At 41.6% G+C, this 18,763-nt stretch overlaps 1 protein-coding gene across 1 annotated transcript; it reads right to left on the minus strand.

Moving 5' to 3' along the window:
* Window positions 1–1,538: 1,538 nt before the first annotated feature.
* LOC147416961 (uncharacterized) lies at window positions 1,539–2,252 on the minus strand. The gene is made up of 2 exons (XM_086507923.1): window positions 1,925–2,252; window positions 1,539–1,816 (listed from the first exon to the last, which is right to left on the minus strand). The coding sequence occupies exons 1-2, from the start codon at window positions 2,116–2,118 to the stop codon at window positions 1,798–1,800; spliced, it is 213 nt and encodes a 70-aa protein (XP_086364049.1). The 5' UTR covers window positions 2,119–2,252; the 3' UTR covers window positions 1,539–1,797.
* Window positions 2,253–18,763: the final 16,511 nt, after the last annotated feature.

Consider the following 18,763-nt stretch of genomic DNA (forward strand, 5'->3'; position numbering starts at 1 on the left):
CTTTAAGCATCTTGACTTGCATTCCAAAATTTGATTCAGATTTAAAAGCCAAGCTCAACCAGAAATGGAAAGTATCATGAAGTAGCAAACAATGGATCTTTAGATTCAAATCAATATGGAGCTTCCCCATTCCAGTTATGCATTCTTTCCTTAGTTGGTTGGTCCTTCATCAAGGTCTTTGGACAAAGGCAAAAGAGCTCTGAAGGCAGCCATTGGCAATGGAGCTTGTTGCAGATGTGGATAGCAAGAAGATGTCCTTCATCTATTTATGTTGTGCCTAAGCTAAAGCCTCTTCTACAATTGCTCACTAGACTCTTGTGCATTCCCTCAACCCTTTTCTTACTTGGAGCTTTTGTTGGGAGAATGCCATCAGTTGATTATCTCTCTTTGGAATTTGTGGAGGAATGCTTTCATTTGGTTTGCCTTGATACAAAGATTGGATGCTTTCTTCATTGCAACGGAGTCTAAGACATCTTTTGTTTTCCTCTCTAAAATGAAATATCTCGCCAAATTCTCCCTTCAATCTGTTAAGAATGTCCCATCTGATCCATTATATACTATTTAGAGAAGTCTTACTTGTAATCATTGAGAGAGAAATTATTGTCTTTTTACTCTAGAGAGAGCCTTAATGGCTGAATCCCGTAGCGTTCTCTATCCCCTCCTGATGGACTTCCTCTTTCCCTACCTTTGAGGCCTTGTAATTCCCTCTTCTCTCTCTTTCAATACAAATTACTGTTATCTCAAAAAAAAAAACATTCAATAATGGTCCCTAGCTTCCTATGGTATCTAAGTAGTTTGAGGATCTATTAAACTGGCAATCCTTCCAGCATTGTTTGAATATCCTTGAAGCTTTTTATTTAGCTTAGGTTTGGCACTTCCTCAACTCTACAAGGGAAATCTTGCAACTTTTTGGATAAATAGCTTTCATTTCAATACCATTTTCCATTTGTGTTCTAAGAACTCGTCAACTTTTACAAGTTCAACCTCCCAACATAAGCTCCGACGGATGCGATTTCCCCTTTGTCTTCTCTTTGTAAGTCCCTTACCGGGCTGAAGGGCCTCCTCAAGCAAACCATTGTTTGAACCTTGGTACAAGTCTTAGCCCCTACTCTTGTTCCACCACGCACTTCTTCTTTCTCCTCGGTCTCCTTTGAGTAGGCTCTTTGATAATCCCATCTTGGTATGGTTGCTATGTCCTTGTTTAAGTATAGTAGCGGTGAAGAGCAAGATGGCAATATTGAAATCCAAGCAAGCTTTGGCGTATTAGTTGCCTCTATAGGCATGTTTGGGCAATCCTTGCTCAAGTTCCATTCCATAGTACGAACACAATAACTCGGCTCAACATTTGGATGTGTGCGTGTGGACACCATTATCCATATTGGTCTAACCGTTTACACAATATATCTGTTTCCTTTTTCGTCTTTTGAGCAAAAAGTGGGATTTGTGACCCTTTGCATTACATAAAATTCACCAAAGGTTCACACGCAAGAAATATGGGAAAACCTTGAAAGATGTACAATGATATCATGGGAAAAAATATCCATACAACCACAAGATACATCAAAGGATTAAAAATCAGGAAGTCGTAAAGAAGCTGTATCTAGATGGCTGTAGGAAGCCTACACAAATCTGCCAAAAGCTCTCTCCGTTTCTTGTGGTGTAGAGACCATAAAGACTAGTGCTAGGTAACAAAACTATTTAAAATATCCATTGTAAGAAACCTCCTGTAGCAACTCATAAAAGCCAAGGGACTAAAGCCCTGTGCTGTTCCTCCAAAAATCATACACATCCATTCCATCATCTCTGGACGTAGTACCTTCCAAAAATATGGTTCCAAAAAATACTTACGACATCAAAACATCGAAAATTTGAAACCAATCTTAAATAGAAGCATCCAACAATCCATCTAACTAAGTGTTCCTACCTTTTAGAAGAATCCTCATCGTGAAATGAATCTCCAGTTGAAACTGCTTGCACAGTGACAACATCTAAGTTACTTTCTCCACTAATGGCCAACGCAGAGCAAAAATCATCAGGGTGGGCGCATATGACATCGCTGATGGGTATTAAACTGACCACTCCAAAATCACCCACAGTGCCGAGGGACTTAGCGCACATCTTCTGATGCAAGGTTTCCAGCTGGACCTAGTGCCTTGTCAGTAATGATGGAAAAATCCGGTGTGACTGCCTTCATCGCTGCAAGTCCTCTCGCATATATTTGAGGGCAATTGGTCTCCTCATGCTGATACCTGCTACCGTCCCATTGCAGGGTATGAAGTGCTTCCACCAGAGAAGAGCCAGACGAAACTGCCATGTCCATGCAGCTCAGGATCATGCCGAGCGCTCTGACAAGGTTATTGTCGTGACGCAGCCTCATGATGCCGCCCCCCCCCCCCCCCCCCCCCCCCCCCCCCCCCCCCCCCCCCCCCCCCCCCCGCCCGCACACCTGAATCTAGGCCATATACCTTGAGAAGATTTCGCTCTTCACCTGGTGCTGAATTGCTGGCAAGATCGTCTACAAGAACCGTCCACTTGATGTTGAGATCCTCCCTGAGGCCTTGGAGATGTTTCTTCCCGTCGGGCCTACCTTGGACAGACTGAATAAGTCGAAACTGCGTAATTCGTGCCCTGTCCTCACCTTGATCTGGGTTGAGAGATGATCAAGGAGCTTTCTGTTGCGATTGGCGATCCCGGCGCTGAAGAAGCCAAGACGAACCTGTGGAAGCTTGTCCAGAGCGACTAAGAACTCCAGAGCACCGTGAGCGAGTCGATAGGAACCCACAAGGCTCGGGACTTTGAGGGAGCCGCCATAGTAGACCAGGGTCTCGTCGATGTCGACAAAGACAGCGATGTGCTTAGGCAGCGCCTGCGTAGCTGATGTCATCTCTCTCTCTCTCTCTCTCTCTCTCTCTCTTTCTCTCCTCCGTTTTCTTAAGAAACAATAACTAGGTACGTTCTAAAACGCTCCATGATTTTCGGTAGAAGGCATCTCTGATTGCAGCATATACTTCCATGGAACAAGTCCAAGGATGCAATAGTTTTTTGGGGTAGTTAAAAGTGAATTTTTTCCTATATAGTCTATATGTATGCAATTATGAATGAATGATTGCATGACATGCCGAGTGAGTGCAAGCTCTCAATTGCCCAAAATATGCAAGGCAAGGGTACTCTCTAGAGGTAGTCTCTTGAGCCCAGTGTTCGGAAAAATTGTTTTTCCAAACATACGAAATTCCTTTCCTTGAATTTGCCAAGAGGAAATTTTAGAAAATTAGGTACTTTTTCAGGTTTTTACACCATTTTTCTTCATTTTGGGGTGGAATTTATCCTTTTCCCCCTGCCCTCAACTGGCATTTTGGAAATTGAAAACAGTATGCTATTAAGCTAAGACACATTTTTCCCGAACACTGCTTGAGCCACACCGTTAGAAAGATATGCATAGCAAAGGCTGGATGAGGAAGCTTTTGTGGTAGCCTTAATAAACTACAAGAACTACTTGTAGCCATAATAGCAGTACCATGACGCCATGAACTGCATTAGTAGCATGCAATGCTTTTATAGGGTACTATTAGAATGCATTAACATGGTGTATGTAGAGTGTGGTGATCTTCAAACATCTCAACATTACTTGGTGTTCATAACAACATCCTATTATCCGTTGAAATCTCTCAACGAGTACTTAACAAGCATCCTCCTTGAGACGATTGCACTTTTGGTATGCATGATTGCACGATATGCCCCCAGCAAGTGCAAAGCTCTACATTGCTTTTACTTAATGTGAAGCGAGGATCTCTAAAAATTAGTCTCTTGCACTTGTGGCTTTGTGAGACTCCGGTATTAAACAAGCCCCTTCCATGTTTCATGCAAATGCATTAGGAGGGCATCTCCCCAAAACTAGACAAGGTTCATCAAGTTCGTATGTGTAGAACGTCATCCATGCACACAAAAGCAAATCTAAAATGCCAGAGGATTGCCTTGGTCCGGATTCACCACCCAACCCCACATATATAGCCCTTGGACCTCGAATTCCCTATTCCACACTTGCAGCCGGCCACCTGGCTCGGGTCCGTGACCCCCCCTGGGTATGCCCTTTGCATGACATTACTCCCCCCTTGGAGAAGTGTTTTCGTCCTCGAAAACAAAAGTGGGAAACAAACACTAATGTTTCCCAAGTGGCGCCTTCGTCAGGTCGATCTTTCCACTTGACTAAAGCTTGACAACGTACATGATGAGATGTACATAAATCATGATAGTCGAGGATTCGCTTAAGTACATGCGGTGGGGTAGGACATTCAACAAAATCAACCAGAATCTGTTGGTCAATGATGTTGTCGTCCCCATGCAAGTGTTTACGTAAACGACTTACATGAAATACCGGATGGACACGAGAGTGTTTGTAAGCACGATCGCCAACTCGCTTGAGTATCTTGAAAGGCCCACAATATCTTGGAGATAATTTAGGTGTTGCCCAGTCTTCAGACTTTCTGAATGCTCTGGCACACGCAAAAATACCTCTTCCCCCTTCTTGAAGGTAACTTGTGGGCGGACGTTTCTCCTCAGTGTACTTCTTATACCGATCATGCGCTTGTCGGACATTCTGACGAGCGAGTTTCATCATATCCATATGCTCTTGGATAAAATCCTTAACATGCTGAAGTTTTTCGGTGGCCAACCCCACCGTAACTGGTGACCTAGCTTGAAAACCATACATTATCATGAAAGGACTAAATCCACTCGTGACATGCTTAGCACTGTTGTAAGCAACCGAAGCAGAGGTAGATACTCTTCCCAGTCTGTTTGTTTCTTCTTGCTAACGTATGCTTGCAGCACACCCTCTAGCACTTGGTTAACTCGTTCAGTTTGACCATCCGTTTCTGAATGATCTGCTGTACTGAGGTTGAGTTATGTACCCAATCGTTTAAACACAGCCCTCCAAAAATGACTATAAAACTTGAGATCACGATCACTCACAATGTTACTTGGCAATCCATACAACTCGTACAGATTGTCCACAAATAACTTAACTAATTCTATGGTCTTTATTGTTGGCTTGGTTGGAATAAACTTGCATAGTTTAGTCAACCAGTCTACGACCACCCATACCGAGTCATGACCTCGTATAGTGGTTGATAAACCCACGATGAAAACCATAGAGATACTTTTTCATTTACCATTGGGAATCTCCAAAGGATGTAAGAATCCTTCCTGCCTCCAGGTGCTCTGCTTTGTTAACTTGACATTTGTGGCAATGCAAGACATAGTCTTGAACAAAGCCATGTAAACCTGGCCAGTAAAACTATCTTCTTACGAGAAAATTAATTCTTTTTAATGCCTAGGTGCCCTGCACTTGGACTGTCGTGACATTCATAAAAATATTGGCACCGAATGTCCATGTCTGTCAGTACACAAACTATCATAATAATCAATATCTAATTCTCCTAAATAATTTTTTCATGTTAAACTGATCATTTAATATGGGGAAGTGCGAGGGGAGATAAAACTAGAATATTGGTTAAGCTAGCAGACCGGCCACAATAGGGATCCAAAGGAGGGAAAATAGGGATCCAAAGGGGGGCCATCTGCAAAAGAGCAATGTGCAACAATGGGCTTAAAAGAACCTAAGGTTCAGCCCATTAAGACTTCCAAAATGCTAAGGTTCCAAAATTCAAAGGTTGTGTCCAAAGGTCAAAAGCTTAGGAAAATTGGATGCTTTGTGTGTCCCAAAAGTCTTCAACCATCCCTATGTAGGAGGGGGTGAGCCCTAGAAGTAGGAGATGAGAGAGAAACTCACACACATACACACAAGCTCCCTTTGTACACAAGGGGAAAGAGGGACACATGTTAGCTCCCTAGCCGAGATGCCCACAAGGTGTACTCAATTCCTATTGGATGACCTTGGAGGTGGACCAAAGAGAATTAGGCTAGAGTAAGTCTAGTTTAATTAATTTAAGAACACTTAATAAAATAACCAATAAGAATTAAGCTCTTTACAAGACTATTGGACAGTCTCCCAAGGGGTCCAATGAGCATTCAGCAGCCCAATGGCTTGCCTGATTCCTATTGGCCAGGAGGAAAAGGGGTCCAATGAGAGTTTAGTTGCATTTATTAAATACCTAAAGCTCTCACAAAAGGGGAAAGGGGAACACATGTGAGAAGGCTATCACTTATATCGCTTAATTCCCATTGGCTAGGCTTGGGGAGGTCCAATAGGACTGTAGCATGAGCAATTAGGAAGAGGGGTCGACCAAGAGAGAGAGGGGGCTGATTTTTCAAAGGCATTATGGAATTACACACTCACACAATTGATGTGTGGAGCAAGAAGACTCTCTCTCTCTCTCTCTCTCTCTCTCTCTCCTCTCTCTCTCTCTCCTCTCTCTCTCTCTCTCTCTTGTCAAGCTTTAATGGAAAGCTTACCACCTACTCCAAGCTTGTGAGAAGGGAGGCCTACACCAACAACTCTTGGCTTTGTGATGCAAATCCAACCAAGAGCCAAGCTTCAATGCATGCTCATCTCCTCTACCATGCTAATTATTAAGCTAATCTATGCTAATATGAGTGATTATGTGAGGAGTTGTACATCTTTCTCGTAAGAATACTTCTTCTTCCTCTCAATCTACTCTCATACCCCGCTAGCTCTCACCATCTTCGAAGGTGTGTGAGGTCTTGGGTCTGAGACCGTGAGGGAATTGATGTTGTGTTTGATAAGTGTTTTGCTTAGTGCATGGAGTTTCCATCTTCATTGCACTAGCTAGTATTGAAGGAACACAAAGAATTGTATTGTAAAATGTCTCTCTTGATGGGAGAAACCATAATACAAAGCCTTTTGGAGGGGGGACCGGCTCCATGCAAATCCGGTCCTCAAATGTTGTCAATTGCTTAATTCTCTCTCTTTTGAAGTATCGTTCATTTGCTATCTAACTAGGTGTTATACTTTTTGTTGCTCTCTCCACCCAAGCACTCTTGTTATTCTCATTAGGAATCTATTCTAATGAAATGCTCACTATGTTCATGCTATTTTCCGCTACACACAAGTTACTAGGCCATTAAATGTTACACAAACTCTCCCTTGTTGATTAGGTACCCATTATGGATTGAAAAATTCTTCCATCTCTATAATTCATCGCTTGACGGAGGAGAACCGTGTGTGGAGGTGAACTAAACACTACCAGTATTGGAGTGAGAAGGATCTCTCATTTTCACATGGCTCCACACTTTGGAGTATGCGTTATCATGCTCATATTTGCCCTTCAGAGAATCCAAAAACTCACTTCAAAGTTCCGTGAACAAAAGAGAATTGATCTCAAGCATATGACTAAGAGCATTAGCCACCACATTGTATCGTCATTTATGATACCGGAGCTTTGCTTCATACTCCATTGACGTTTTCATTCCCATGCAAGCGTTTACATAAACGAATCACATGAAATACCCGATGGACACGAGAGTGTGCTAGTAATGAGAGTTTGTAAGCACGATTGCCAACTTGCTTGAGTATCTTGAAAGGCCCACAATATCTCAGAGATAATTTAGGTGTTGGCCCTATCTTCAGACTTTTGGAATGCTCTGGCACATGCAAAAATACCTCTTCCCCCTTCTTGAAGGTAACTTACGGACATTTCTCATCAGTGAACTTCTTATACCGATCATGCGCTTGTCGGACATTTTGATGAGCAAGTTTTAGCATATCCATATGGTCTTGGATAAAATCCTTAGTGTGATGGAGTTTTTCGGTGGCCAACCCCACCGTAACTAGTGACCTAGCTTGAAAACTATACATTAGCATGAAAGGACTAAATCCAGTCGCGACATGCTTAGCACTATTGTAAGCAAACTGAAGAAGAGGTAGATACTCTTCCTAGTTTTTTTTTTCTTGCTAACGTATGCTTGCAGCATATCCTCTAGCACTTGGTTAACTCATTCAGTTTGACCATCCGTTTTTGGATGATCTGCTGTACTGAGGTTGAGTTATGCACCCAGTCGTTTAAACACAGCCCTCCAAAAATGAATGTTAAACTTGGGATCACGATCACTCACAATGTTACTTGGCAATCCATACAACTTGTACAGATTGTCCACAAATAAGTTAGCTAATTCTAGAGTCTTTATTGTCGGCTCGGTTGGAATAAACTTGCATAGTTTAGTCAACCGGTCTACGGCCACCCATACGAAGTCATGACCTCGTATAGTGGTTGATAAACCCATGATGAAATCCATAGAGATACTTTTTTATTTACCATTGGGAATCTCCAAAGGATGTATGAGTCATCGTGCCTTCAGGCGCTCTGCCTTGTTAACTTTACATTTCTGGCAATGCAAGACAGTCTTGAACAAAGCCATGTAAACCTGGCTAGTAAAAGTGTCTTCTTACGAGAGCATAAGCCTTTTAATGCCTGGGTACCCTGCACTCGAACTGTCGTGACATTCATAAAAAAATTGGCGCTGAATGTCCGTGTCGGTCAGTACACAAACTCTCCCCTTGTGGAGTAGGTACCCATTATCGATGGAAAAATTCTTCCATCTCTGTAGTTCATCACTTGACGGAGAAGAACTGTGTGTGGAGGTGAACTAAATACTACCAGCATTGGAGTGAGAAGGATCTCTCATTTGCACATGGCTCCACACTTTGGAGTATGTGTCATAATGCTCATATTTGCCCTTCAGAGGATCCAAAAACTCACTTCAAAGTTCCGTGAACAAAAGAGAATTGATCACAGGCATACGACTTAGAGCATCAGCCACCACATTGTATCGTCCTTTATGATACCGGAGCTTTGCGTCATACTTTTCATGTTCATGCAAATAAGGAGGGAAGAAGCTTTTTGTAGGCGGGCATGGCCGCTTAGCAGGGGAGGACGGCACGGCCGTGGGCAAGCACCCCTAGGAGGGGGAAGTTCAGTAAGGTCGCCGACTACACACAGCTCACAGAAAGGCTCTACGGGTTTGCTGGAGGCAGGAGACAAAATCTTGACACAGGGTTGGGGCTCAAGGGCCGGGGCTTGGGAAGCAATAGAACTCTCTCTCTCTCTCTCTCTCTCTCTCTCTCTCTCTTCTCTCTCTCTCTCTCTCTCTCTCTCTCTCTCTCTCTCTTCCTTGTTGTTGTGGCCTACTTGCCATCGCCATCGTTTGCTTCATACATAAGCGCCCGAAGGCCTTTTGCATGAGGACAAGTGCCCACGACATTCAAGCCGCAACTCGGAGCTTTTCGTCAAGGGTTCGGCAATGTTTGGCAAGTTTTCCAACACATCGCCAGCAAACCACCAACTTTCTGTAAAAAATATTCAAAAAATTTTGGTCGAGTAAAGGGGATTGTGTTTATCAAGATCGGGCAAAATTTTCAAATTTTACCTCCGATGTACTGAATAAATTAACACAGTTAATTGCTTGCGGTCTTGGCAATTTTGGACTCTTCGACTTGATTTTCATCAGCATAATTGCCATGGATTTGGATATCAACATGACATTACTCGAAAACTTGTTCTTAAGAACACTATTGTCTTCCCAAGTGGCACCTTCGTCAGCTCAATCTTTCCACTTGACTAAATCTTGACAACGTACATGATGAGGTGTACATAAATTATGATAGTCGAGAATTTTCTCAGGTTCATGCAGTGGTGTAGGAGGTTCAACAAAATCAACAAGAATCTGTTGGTCAATGACATTGTCGTGCCCATGCAAGTGTTTACGTAAACGACTTACATGACGTACGGGATGGACACGAGAGTGTGCTGGTAATGAGAGTTTGTAAGCACGATTACCAACTCGCTTGAGTATCTTGAAAGGCCCACAATATCTGGGAGATAATTTAGGTGTTGGCCCAGTTGTCAGACTTTTTGAATGCTCTGGCACACGCAAAAATACCTCTTCCCTCTTCTTGAAGGTAAATTGCGAACATTTCTCATCAGCGTAATTCTTATACTGATCATGTGCTTGTTGGACATTCTGACGAGTGAGTTTCAACATATCCATATGGTCTTGGATAAAATCCTTAACCTACTGGAGTTTTTTGGTGGCCAACCCCACCGCAACTGGTGACCTAGCTTGAAAACCATACATTACCATAAAAGGACTAAATCCAATCGTGACATGCTTAGCACTATTGTAAGCAAACTCAAGAAGAGGTAGATACTCTTCCCACTCTGTTTGTTTCTTGCTAACGTCTGATTGCAGCATATCCTCTAGCACTTGGTTAACTCGTTCAGTTTGACCACCCGTTTCTGGATGATCTACTGTACTGAGGTTGAGTTATGTACCCAGTCCTTTAAACACAGTCCTCTAAAAATAATTGTTAAACTTGGGATCACGATCACACACATTGTTACTTGGAAATCCATACAACTTGTACAGATTGTCTACAAATAACTTAGCTAATTCTAGAGTCTTTATTGTCTGCTCGGTTGGAAATAAAGTTGCATAGTTTAGTCAACCGGTCTGCGACCACACATACCAAGTCATGACTTTGTATAGTGGTTGATAAACCCACAATGAAATTAGTAGAGATACTTTTTCATTTACCATTGGGAATCTCCAAAGGATGTAAGAGTCCTCCTGCCTTCAGGCGCTCTGCTTTGTTAACTTGACATTTTTGGCAATGAAAGACATAGTCTTGAACAAAGCCATGTAAACCTGGCTAGTAAAACTGTCTTCTTACGTGAGCATAAGTCTTTTTAATGCCTTGCACTTGGACTGTCATGACATTCATAAAAAAAGTAGCACCGAATGTCCGTGTTTGTCCGTACACAAACTCTCCCCTTGTGGAGTAGGTATCCATTATTGATGGAAAAATTATTCCATCTCTACAATTCATCACTCAAGGGAGGAGAACTGTGTGTGGAGGTTAACTAAACAGTACTAGAATTGGATTGAGAAGGATCCTTTATTTGCACGTGGCTCCACAGTTTGGAGTATGCCTCATCATGCTCATATTTTCCCTTCAGAGAATCCAAAAACTCACTTCAAAGTTCCGTGAACAAAAGAGAATTGATCTCAGGCATACGCTTAAGAGCATTAGCCACCGGAGCTTTGCGTCATACTCCTGAACCCCCCCCAGGTATGCCCTTGGCATGACAAAATCAATCCTGATACCTTGGAATCTAGACGTCTGTATATTGTAATTTTCCAATTTGAATTTTTAAAGCAAAGAAGCAAGTTGATCCTAAGTTGGTCTATGTCAAACAATGTAGATATATGAATAAAATAACACACTATTGAGGTGGATCTCTATAAAAAATGAAGCCAATTTGATAGCTTGTTACAAAACGATAGTGGATGTGATTGTTTTTAATGGGCTGCCCTCAAGCTTAAATGCTAAGGCAAGAAAATTTGTCAAGCAACACAATTAGTCAAAGGTGAGCACTTATTTAAAAAAAGAGGACTATCTTTGAGACGCCAAGTAAAATCAAGAGACAATTCTAATTGTAGCCATCACTTGCACAAGATAATCATTGACCTAGAAGCACAATCAAATTTTTTTTCCCTTGCTCTTGAAATGGCAACCATTATGGGGAGGCGCATAGAGACAATTCCTATTGAGGATAATTTATGCCAAAAAAGTAGAAAAGGAGCAAAAATGTATTCTTCATATGTTGATGATGATAGAAGCTTTGGCCTACATTATTATGAGGTATACACAACAGAAGCAAGGCTTGAAATCTCATGGTTGTTTTCAGTGATAAGGCATGAAGGCGACATCCCTCCATCATCAATGATATATGTGTGCATATTGAAATCTTGTACTATAGTTGGAGCCATGGACATGGGCATGCAAATCGAGAACGAGATATCAAGGAAAAAGGTTTCCCAAATAGTGTGTTGAATGTATGCATCGTGTGGACATCATGCTAGATATAGTGACTTGTATGTGAGCACCCTAAAAGCGTGTTTTGTAGTTTTTGATAAAACCCAACTTGTGGCTTTTATGGCAAAGTTGGCTAGCCACCTAAGAAGGATGAAATAATGACATGGTCCAATAGAAAGAGTGTGCAATAGCAATGGCCAATGATTGTAAAGCACCAAGCCTATTTGAGAGGCTCTTTTCTAATTGATCTTTGCACTTTGAATCTTACCATTGTGTCCAAACTCTCCCTTTACTCTCTTGCTCTAAGTGCAACTCTAACTCTAATATTAATTACCATAACCCTAACACCATGGTAAGCTTGAGACTACACCCTCCATAGCTTGATAGCTCACCATCAAAGCTTGGAGAATGCATTCCACTATTAATCCCCCCTTGTGGTATTTGGTATCATGGTGGACAAGGCAAAAGAATTGCATGATGAAATTTCAAGGGTGGGATTTTCGGCTCATCCAAGATGAGATTCATGAAATACTTGTAATGGCATTGAGTGTTGGAGAGTGCTTTTGACTCCAATGTATATTCTAATTGAAGTGATTGATGTTCTCCTTCTTCTACAGATTCATGGTTTGTTTCATCTATTCGGCTCTACGTGTATCTTTTGGCAATAAAAGACTCAAGGGGCATATAGAGATGCACATTGTTATAAGCATGCATGTACTCAAGTGGTCATGTTTTCACATGCATAAAAATAAACACTTGAACATAGCCAACTTGAAGCTAGAGGGAGCAACAAAGTTGTCGGCAAGCAAGAGTTGCAGATGTGGATGGCCCCTCATAATTCTGGCCGATGTAGGAGCTCACAATTGTTCATCTTCATTCTACTCATCTTCATCCAGTGCAAGAGTAGATGTGGATGTGTGCACAGTCAAGCCAGAGCAATGAAGAGGGAGAAGGATCAAAAGAATCTGCTATTTGTGAGTTCTCATGGTAGGTACCATTTTGCACATGATCATAATGACACCACTATTCTTGAAAACTTGAAGGTACTAAATTCCATTACGATTCCAAAAAACAAAGGGGTGAGCCTCCTATAATGGAGGAGAAACAAACATGACCCTTCAAACACTCGAGGAAAAGCATATAATAACCCGTCAACACCGGAGGAGAAAACAAGTATACAAGGGAAGGACATGTTCCATGCGATATAATAGTTGGGTGAGGATGATGCCATCTCCCCACCATACTTGCGTATGGCTTTTCTATATTGGGGGCACAAGAATCCAAGTACATAATGCATTGATCATGATATTCTTGAACTATGTCTATAAATCTTTTATTGCAATGGAAATCTAATGACATTTAATTCTCCATTCTTGTAAGGTTTGGATAAATGATAATTTCTATGTAGGTGCTTTGGGATCAATTCTCAACAAAAATATAGGTACTTTACCACCCTTCCATTGGAGCATATTCAATGTTCATTTACTTCATGAATTTGAACCATTCCCTGCAAATAATCATGCACCCAACCCACATGTGCCAAAAATGGAAAATTTAGTTCTTGATGTTTCATTTTTGAATTGCAAAAAGCTAAGTAGCGATCCATCCAATGCATCCTAACTAGCCAAACTTTAGGCTTCAACAAATCAAGGATATCATTTAAAAGTGCTCTTATAAAAGAATAATAAGGGAACTTGGCATGTGAGGAGCTTTTGGCTCCATCTAAACAAGCATAATAAATCATTTAAGATGGCATTTCTTGATAACTTTAATAAATGAGTAACATGAAGTGATAACAATGTTTGGATGTGTTTGTGTGTGGTGTGTGTGTGTGTGTGAGAGAGAGAGAGAGAGAGAGAGAGAGTGGATGTATTTGTGTGTGTGTGTGTGTGTGTGTGTGTGTGTGTGGTGTGAGAGAGAGAGAGAGAGAGAGAGAGAGAAGAGAGAGATTGAAAAAATGAAAGAATGAGTGCATAGATCAAAGATTGTTCTTTAGGAGGGGAATGGGTCTAAGGGGGCCTCTTTATTTGCCATTGGATTCAAAGGAGATTATGGAAGGGACAAATGGGTGGATGCCATGTGGATTGAAATGGTGGGTATGACAGGGCTAAAAGTAAATGGTCAAAGTTGTACTCTTTTATAAAATATAAAGAGAAAATCTCTTTTACATTAAAAAAACCATTTTTTCTCTAAATAGTTGAGTAAAAACCAATCCTTTCTCTCTCTAGTAGTTGCTAGTTTCCTCCCCCCACTCTCTCCAAAAAGGTCACTCCAAAATCGTGCTGATCATTCCCTCCCTGCTCTCTTAACTGTACCATCTCTCACTTCCTCTTCACTTCACCTAGCACATGCTTCTCAAAAAATTCCTTTCAGTTTTGAGCGTAGAAAAGCTATGCTTTAGAAGCTTTAGCTTTCCCTTTCCCTCCTCAAGCTTACTGCATTATTGAAAGCCATTCTCCCAAGCTGAAGTTCTCCATGTCCCCTTCCATAGGCCTCACTAAATACCTTTAGCTAAAACTGTTGATATGGGACGTTCCTTCTGTTATATCTCCCTATATGCTTTTGTCAACAATGTTCCCCATCCTTCTCCATTAAGTCTTCGAAGGACCGTGCATTGGTTTTGTTTGTTTTCAGCTTGTCCGTTTGCTTGTGGATGATATGGGGTGATTTCCTATGGATTGAATTTCAAAAGAAGGAATCTATAATTTATAAAATGTGTGCCTCGATCACTCACAATTTCTATTGGCAATCCATATCGTACAAAGACGTATTCATATAGAAATTGTGCCGTGGTCCTGGCATCTGCTTTTTGAGTTGCCTTTGCTTCGACCCACTTTGTTAGATAGTCTGTAGCCACAACGATGTATTGTGCATGAGTCTTATATGCAGGAGGTGAAATGGGTCCGACATAATCAATCCCCCATTTTGCAAAAGCTCTTGCCCCCATCATTGGTCTAAGCGGCATATCATCTCTTTTAAGTGGTACTTTGGTCCGCTGACAGTCATCACACCGTTTAACGTATTCCTCAGCGTCCATATGTAATGTTGGCCACCATATTCCTGCGGCTAAGACAAGTTTTGCTGTCTTATCACCTGAGAAATGGCCTCCACCTACTCCTCCATGAGCTTGCTCCAGGATTATCACATACTCAGACTCTGATGCGCAAATCCTAAGCTGGTTGTCTTTACCTCTCTTATAGAGTTGATCTCCTATTAAAGCGTAATCTCTAGCTTCTGTCTCTACAGATTTCTGACGAGCTTTTGACGTTCCTTCTGGGAAAGTTCTATTTGTGAGATATTCAACAATATACTGACTCCATTCTGGAGCGATCATTATCTGATATAATGTCGAATACTCTGCTGGCGGTTTTGATGAACATACAATACATACAGTGACATATTCATGTACGCTTTCTTTCATTCCTGGCCAATAGACTCCCAATTGTAACAAATTCCTATATGTGTTCCTTCTTGAACAATGAAATGCACATTCCTGAACATGTGCTTCGCGCAGATATATATTATATTCCTCAGGATTGATGCATAGTCGTAAAACATGATCATTTCCCAATTGATACAACCTTCCTGCAACCAATTGAAGATTCTTGGATTGCTGAATAGCAATATGTTTCTGGTTGTATTCTCTTCTATCAAACTCTCCTCCATAGGTTAATAGGTTAACGACATTTTGAGACCACTTCGGTATCATTTCTATGTTGAACAAGTACGCGTCTGGCATGTCGTCATCTACTCCTATAGGGTCTTCTCCATTCGTCAATCGCGAAAGATGATCAGCTCTAAGATGTGTTTTTCCTTTCTTTACTACTACCGTGAAGTCGAATTCCAGTAAGATAATGAACCATCTCACTATTCTCCCGGTATTGCATGGTTTATTCACTAGGTAGAGCAAGGCTTGGTGATCCGTAAAAAACACAAACTTGTTGGCTAGAAGATAATGCCGAAATTTCTTCACAGCATATATCATTCCTAATCCTTCTCGCTCTGTTGTGGTGTAATTCTTCTCTGCATTGTTGAGCTGTCGACTGGCGTAACAGATAGGAAAATCCATGTTTCCTTCTTCTGGCTGAGCCAGAATGCATCCTATTGCATATGCCGAAGCATCTATATGCACATGGAATATCTTCTCCCAATCTGGTGATTTCAAGACTGGAGCAGTAATGAGTGCCTCTTTCAATTTCTTGAATGATTCCTCACACTCCTCTGTCCATTCAAAGTTCACTATTAGCCTGTAAAGTGGTTGGCCTATTATAGCGTACATGTAAATGAATCGTCTATAATATCCGCAATGTCCCATAAAGCTCTGTACTTGTTTCGCATTGGTTGGTCTAGGCATATCCACTATAACTTTTATCTTCTCTAAATCCGTGGATATTCCGTTTTGTGAGACAATATGTCCCAGAATTCTGCCCTGTCGGACCATAAACACACATTTCTCAGGATTGAGACAAATGCGATATGTCCTACATTTCTCAAATACTTTTCTTAGGTGTTCTAGATGCTCATCTCTCAGAAGAGAATGTACACATAAGTCATCCATGTATATTTCTAGAAACAACCTTAAGTATTCTTTGAAAGCATGCGTCATCAGCCTCTGGAAGGTTGCGGGAGCATTGGTTAGACCAAAAGGCATAACCCGATAAGCATAAATTCCCCACTCCGTTGCAAAAGCTGTTTTATGTTGATCTTCCAGTGCTATGGCTAGCTGGTTATATCCTGAAAAACCATCAAGAAAGGAGTATGCTGTTTTCCCTGATACACGCTCTAGAACATGATCAGTTATCGGCAGGGGATAATTGTCCCTGATTGTTGCAGCATTCACTTTCTTTAAGTTGACACACACTCGGAGTTTTCCGTTCTTCTTGGGTACTACCACAATCGGAGATACCCAATCGGTGTGTTCAATCTCGTATATGAATTCAGCTTCCATTAGCTTATCTATCTCTTCTTTGATTCGCTTAGCAAACGTATCATTATATGTGTATGGTCTCTGTCTGCTAGGCTTTGCGTCTTGTTTCAGTGGGATTGTGTGTTGGCATATCGATGGGTCAACTCCCTTTAAGTCCTTATAAGACCATGCAAACACATCCCTATACTCTCTGAGAAGACTCAAAAGTCTCTCTTCCTCGCCTGGAGACAAATCTGTGGCTATGTACACCGGTCTAGGTGTCTCACCTGGAGCTGCTAAATCAACTTTTTTTGCATCCTCCGGTCCGTCATAAGATTCGTTCTCCCTTCTCTCTCGAATAGGTTGGGTTAATACCACCTTCCTATCCTCTATTGTGAATTTCCTATAGTGAGAGGGAACATCCATGTTTTCCTTGATTTTGGCGTTTTCGTCCTCTCCACTCTCAATTTCTGTCGTCCAAACTTCTTTCAGAGTTTTCTTGAGCTCTCTGTACTTGTTTCTACGTTCTAACTTGGACTCCGTGTGTTCTCTGTTGCGCTTGTTCTTTTCTGATTTTTCTGTTTCAGTTTTCGTTCCATTCCTTTGAACTTGATTTCTTGAGCCTCTTTTGTCTTTTCGTAAGCTCTTTTGATCATTGCCTCTCATTCTTCCAGAAATCTTGTCCTTAACACAATCTTCCGCCTTTACTAGCATTAGGAATTGATTTTTTCCTCTTATTCTAGGCATCGGATTGGTTCTAACCCCCTTTGTTTTTCTCTTTGCTCTATAGCGTTTCTGGCGTTGTTTAGTTTGGTTCGGAAAATCATAAAATCGGACATCCGTTATAGTTTCTTCGTTTCCGCTTGAATTGTCCGTTGACTCGTTGTCTGCTTCATTTCCCCACTCTGGATGATCGGGAATGTCGTGAAACACCTCTTCTTCATCTTCCTTTTCCAGTGTATCGTTCTTTTCAGTTTCTTTTTCGAGTACAGTTCTCAACATGAAGTACGGAACCACGTCGTACCCGTCCTTGTCGCAAAATTTCGTTGTGGGACCATCCGGAATTGCACAAACATCTAGGGTTGCTAGAATGTGTGTCCATTCTAATGGTTCAAGCGTGTCCTCTGGAAAGGGTTCTCCTATATAAGTTTCGTCTTCGATAGCCCTTTCTAAAACATATTCTTCTCGCCTCAGACTTCCACATTTCGAGGCTCCACACATCCATAACTCCTTGGGCTTACCTAACCAAGCTGGAAATTCGGATCCCGCCAAAGTAGCTGAATCAAACTCCTCTACCGGTGTTCGGTTCACATCTTTGTAGCTATGGTCTTTCAGGTTCACACGTGTAGTGGTTTCCATATTTCTCAGGTATATGTGATCGTAGCCCCAATCCTGGACCATTTTCAACTGTCTCATGAATGGTCTTCCCAGTATGATATCATAGTTATTCTCCTTGCCAAAATCGACAATAGCAAAAGTATGTTCGTATTCAATGCCGCAAGAAGTCACTACGACTTTCTCTAATAACCCCATAGGTTTCTCCATGTGTCCATCTGCTAATTGGAGTTTCAACCTAGTCTTCCTTATTGCTGGTTTCCCCCATTTTTTCCAGATTTCTTTTGTAGCAATGGCTACCCCAGCTCCGCTGTCTAGTATTGCCATCGTGTTCACTCCTTGGAATTCAACTGGTAAGGTTGTATTCCCCTCTTCACCTTCGCAATACTCTCCGACCTTGTTTAAGGGTACAGGCTTAGCGTTCTTTTGTGGTTTGCTCAGCTCTTGTATACCCTCTTGCAGTCTCGATGTTGGGTCTTTTATCCCAAATTTCTCCAAGCATTTTCCTACAGTGGTCCACATATGTGGTCTTAGCCTCAAAAGCTCAGCTAGAGTGATAGTGCATGTCACTGGTGTTGACAAGATCTCTATCAATCCTTGCGAGTCCATGACTTTTTCTGATGAGATTCTTCGTGAGGGAAGTGCTCTAATCTCGGATTTTGCTTCATACTCTCCTAAGTATGAAGGTAAGGTATTCAGTGAATGAGGTTTGCTCTCCATTGTTCTAACAG

Source organism: Adiantum capillus-veneris, unplaced genomic scaffold (genome assembly GCF_014529385.1).
Source record: "Adiantum capillus-veneris isolate H3 unplaced genomic scaffold, ASM1452938v2 Hic_scaffold_33, whole genome shotgun sequence".
In the NCBI taxonomy this organism is placed as follows: Eukaryota; Viridiplantae; Streptophyta; class Polypodiopsida; order Polypodiales; family Pteridaceae; genus Adiantum; species Adiantum capillus-veneris.

What these genes read in the sequence shown, in the direction of transcription:
- LOC147416961 (XM_086507923.1), bottom strand. Translation starts at nt 2,118, where the DNA reads ATGTGCGCTAAGTCCCTCGGCACTGTGGGTGATTTTGGAGTGGTCAGT.